Source organism: Vigna unguiculata, chromosome 8 (genome assembly GCF_004118075.2).
Source record: "Vigna unguiculata cultivar IT97K-499-35 chromosome 8, ASM411807v1, whole genome shotgun sequence".
Taxonomy (NCBI): Eukaryota; Viridiplantae; Streptophyta; class Magnoliopsida; order Fabales; family Fabaceae; genus Vigna; species Vigna unguiculata.
The window spans coordinates 19,397,386-19,402,122 of NC_040286.1; the positions used below are offsets into that span (position 1 = coordinate 19,397,386).

The window sequence follows — 4,737 nt, forward strand, 5'->3', positions numbered from 1 at the left end:
TTGGTTAATGTTTTAAACTCATATTGGTTGATATTTCAAACTCATGTGAAACATTGTTCACGTGTCTTCTCCAACTATTTTGGCACGTTTTATAAAAGTTAGATAGACATTTATTTTTCTGTATAAATATAACCTGTATGGACTATCGTCAAAAACCAAAGAGTTGTAATCTCTATTCAAAGTAAATTTCCGACCATAGATTGAAATTGGTTAATACTTTAATTAAATCATGTTAAACTTCTTTTAAAGATATTTTTTTGCTCTTTCGGTTTAATCGTCTAATTTTTCTTGCAAGTTCTTCATTATCGTGTATTACTCATTTGTGTGGTACATGGTCCGGTGGATTTGAGCTATACTTCTCAATACCAAGGTTTCTATAACAACAAAGCGTATATAGTGAAGCGTTCTTAACAAGAAAATACCCCTACAACAGATATTGATGTTATTTGAATGCCTAGCATCAATAGTAGCAGATGTAGCAAAGCGTCACATTTGTTATTATTGGTCTAGCTAAGGTACGCCCGTAGTTTGGCCTGTTATGTTGAACTGCGTGGATTATTGATCTGAAGGTGCAGAAGGAACTTTGCTAAGAAGCCAAACCAAAAGCACACCGACAAGCGCGCCAGAAAGATGTGCTATGTGATTTACATTTTGCAATGTGTAGCCTCCGCGAAAGGTTCCTGACAATGATGTTGAAGCTTGGGCTGCCTCCATAACCTAGGACACACATAAAGAAAAGATCAATCATACAGAGCACTGATAGATAATAGTTGGCATAAAGCAAAGAACAAACGAATAAAAATTATGGCCGTTTTGTCCAAAATATAGATAATTGGTCAATAAAAAGCATCAACACAGATAGGAAACCATCTACATATAAGATTGATGGACACCTTTCATCTATTTGACACCTAGTGAGGAAAAGACATCACACGTAAGCGGTGTACCGCTTGTTAGATAATTTGAGGGCAGAACATTAGGGAGATCTTCACCAACAGACCGCGAGCCAACACATAAGAGAAAATTACCACACTGTACTATCTGAGCAGAACACTATAACTTACTAGTGACCTTGATACAACTCGTTGGAAAAAGGGAGAAACACCAATGTGATATTCACCAATAGACCACATAAGAGATCATCACATCGTTATTAACTTAAAAGAGACAAAAGGAAATCACAAATATTAATGAGGGGCTTGTAGATGATACGGATCATATATAGTTCACTCAAGGGATGAATCAAAACACACCAAAACATCACATACATAGGAAACCATATGCAAACATGATTTATGGATACCTTTTATCTATTTGACACCTAGTGACAAAGAGTATAATATGTATTATGGTGCAATAAGAAAAAAGAAATAGACGGAAATGAAAAATGTTAGTTAGGTGTTTATAGTGGAGAGCGATGATATATCATTACTCAACCATTTATGTAGCATGACACATGATTCTGGATGCATGTTGAAAAAGTAACATGACCTTAAGTTCCAACATCTCTAATCACCTTCTCTATAACGAACTGACCCAATATAAGCACTTCAAGGATCTTCCTCCAGTCCCAGGACATCTGTATTAATTAAAAGCTTGACTGTTAAAACTTGGAAGAAATACGGCAAACAGATGAACTCTAGAATCCAGTTCCAGGTACCTTTACAAGGACACTGATGGTGAATAACCCAAAAACAGCACCAGAAGCTCCAACAGAAACTGTATTTCTAGGTAAAACCAACCATGAAACGAGGTTTGCTCCTACACCAGTAAGAATATAAGAAAGCCACAAAGCAAGGTTCCCTTCCTCTTCTTCAACAAGTTTTCCTATTGTGGAAACAACAACATAACAAACTCTCAAGCATCAATCCCATAACAACTCACTTACGAGAAAGACAAGTGACCGTGTCACAGCCTTACCAAAAATGTACAGGAAGAAAAGGTTGCTAGAAAGATGCTTCCTGAACAAATTAATGCATTAGTCATCTTGTAAAATGAGATAGTGAGAAAATAGTGCACAAAAATAAAATAAAAAAATTAATATAAAACACAGTCATAGATCAAATGAGAACTAATTTAAAAAATTAATGGTTGCTTAAATAAAAAATGCTGCTATTCATCTAACTCTCTCATCTTTATTCATATCAAAGCTTAAAATATAAAAGTACAATTAATTCATAAAATGCAGCCAAGAGTATTCAAAGTGTCCGACACACATTAGACATGATTAGACTATTATTTTGAGGTGTCTACGCTTCCTTATTTGGAACAACCTAAATTTAGAATGGAAAAGCACTCAGATACAGTTGATTCAGTGCTTTTAGTGCTGATCTCTAATTTTACAATTACAATCTCACCTACATAACTAACTTCTTATATCAAATATATTGAAACCTTTATAACAAAACTTACTAAGGTAAAACTCCAATTCTGATTAAAAGCATCTTAGAAAACTCTACCTAGAATATGTTCTTCAGAAAAAGAAAAATAACAACATGGAAAAACTGAAATAAGAGAGTAAGACACTCACCAATTAGCATGACAAAACGTAGCTGTGACAAACTGGTACCAAGCAGGCCACGTGTGGTACAAGTACAAATCCTTTGCCCAATTAACCTTGCAGAAATGATATAAAACCCGACATCATGCAACAAACACAGAAACAACCCTGTTTATGCAATGCCACTTGTTTAACACTCCTTTAAAAGAGCTCCTGATTTTCCTTTCATAGTGTTTGACTGTCTTACTCCTATTTTCTCTTGAACGCATTTAACATTCGTAATGTTTTTTCTGTCCTCTTTTTCCATTTTACCTTCCATCTGTCATATATTAGCCTTCCTTGTCTCTCTTTTCTCTTCTTGTTCTACCTCTCATTTCCATGCATTTCACACCCATCAAGAATGTGCAGAAACATAATTACTTTTATTTCTCCCTCCCCCGTTCATTCGATGTGATCAAAGAAATGAGACCAAAACGGAAAAATACAAGAGATGGTGATGTAATTTCATATTGGCAAAGTCAAAGCACAAATATGATTCCTCGTTATATTTTATTGCCCAGTTTGGACTTTAAGTTTTCTTTTTGGCTTTGGTTTATAAAACTGCATTTGTTAGACAAAGATAGTACTTGGTCAATTTAACAGCCTATCTTGATTAATTTTATTTGACATGTGATAATCTATAAGCGACGCCTTTGATACATCAGCTAAAATTAACACCATTAGTGTGCATAAGAATAATAATGATAAAAACACTTTAAAGCACCAAAGTACATCTCTTTACATATAAGGAAGAAAACAGAGTAAAAATGTATTTTATTTAAAGCCAATTACTTTCTACATTGTTTTAGTTTTAGTTTCATAGGATTTTTTGAAAAAACAAATTGTTCCAATGTGTAAAGTTAAAGAAACATGTTAATTGGATTCTTGTATGTCGTCTGATCTGTGGGATTGTAAGAAAGAAGGAAAAATAAAAAATATAATAACAATTATTTCACTAAAATTGTGAAAATTTGTTGTATTTCTTTAATTTAAAAAATATACAGATAAAAAATAAATAAAGAAGATACAATAGTAAATAAAGATAGCAAGAAAATTACATGAAAAAAGTGGTCAGCGATGAAAACGCCAATGTTGAGGAGAATGATCCAGAATATACCGTTAACTCGTTTCTCCGGTTTCCTTTTTGGCTCAGGTTTTCCGAGTTCCAATTGCGAAATAATATCTAACAAAGAAGAACTGAACGAGGTGAGAATAACAGCTGAGGAGAAGTGAAGTTGGAAGTCGTAGCGAACGATAAGGTGTTTGAGAAAAAGCCGAATCCAAATTAATCGGAGAAAGTACCTGACTTATTGCAGTTGCAGGGTGCGAGAGTGCGGTAACGAAGCGCCGATAACGGTTGGTTAGGTTGGACAAGGAGAGAAGGTTTGGTAGTGAAGGAGGGAAATGGAGGGAGACAGTTGGAAATGAAAGAGGATTTGGGAATGTGAATTTGAGAGAGTTTGCATGACGTTGATAGTACTTTTACCGGGACACCAAGTTGGGCCATTTTTTGGTTTTCCCGAGTAATGGTTTACTTGTGCTCTCAATTCAATTTATGTACACCAGTGTGTTCATGTTGTTAGGGTCTCCAAACATTTTGTTATTTGAGGTTTTAGAGCCATACCTTACCTTTTAGAAACATGCCTTCACGGAAGAATTAAGAAAAATTAATTACTATCAAATTGACGAATGGCGACTCTAAAACAACATTTTAGAGTATTTTTATTTCAAAATTGCCCATACGAATAACTTAAAAGTAAGTGACATAAATGGATAAGATGTGTTTCAAAGGATATTGTTAAAGGAAAGTCAAGCAAGATTTTATTTACTTTTTACTTACTTCTAAGTTGGAGTTGTGATTACCGAGTTAATGGCTTTATTTTTTAAGTTCATTTAAGTGTATAATTTTGGTATTTTTTTTAATCTACATTGAAGTCATGGTTAGTGTGATTGTAGGAGAATTTTAAAAAATTATTTACCTTCTTCGTTGTTTGCTCGTATTTTAAATTTATAGATAGAAATATAGTTTGAAAATCATATACAATTTATTAATTTAAGTTTCATTTAATTCAAAATTAAGATGAATGATTTTCGTGTGTAAGATGAAAATTATAGTCACATAATAATCAACAAATTCAATTACTATTTACATTTTATTTTTCTGATTTGGAATTGGTTAAACTATTTATTATGAATTT

At 33.3% G+C, this 4,737-nt stretch overlaps 1 protein-coding gene across 1 annotated transcript; it reads right to left on the reverse strand.

Moving 5' to 3' along the window:
* Positions 1-269: 269 nt before the first annotated feature.
* On the reverse strand, positions 270-4,170 carry LOC114193359 (rhomboid-like protein 11, chloroplastic). The gene is made up of 7 exons (XM_028083120.1): positions 3,842-4,170; positions 3,598-3,722; positions 2,531-2,616; positions 1,921-1,961; positions 1,661-1,827; positions 1,517-1,579; positions 270-717 (listed from the first exon to the last, which is right to left on the reverse strand). The coding sequence occupies exons 1-7, from the start codon at positions 4,044-4,046 to the stop codon at positions 556-558; spliced, it is 849 nt and encodes a 282-aa protein (XP_027938921.1). The 5' UTR covers positions 4,047-4,170; the 3' UTR covers positions 270-555.
* Positions 4,171-4,737: the final 567 nt, after the last annotated feature.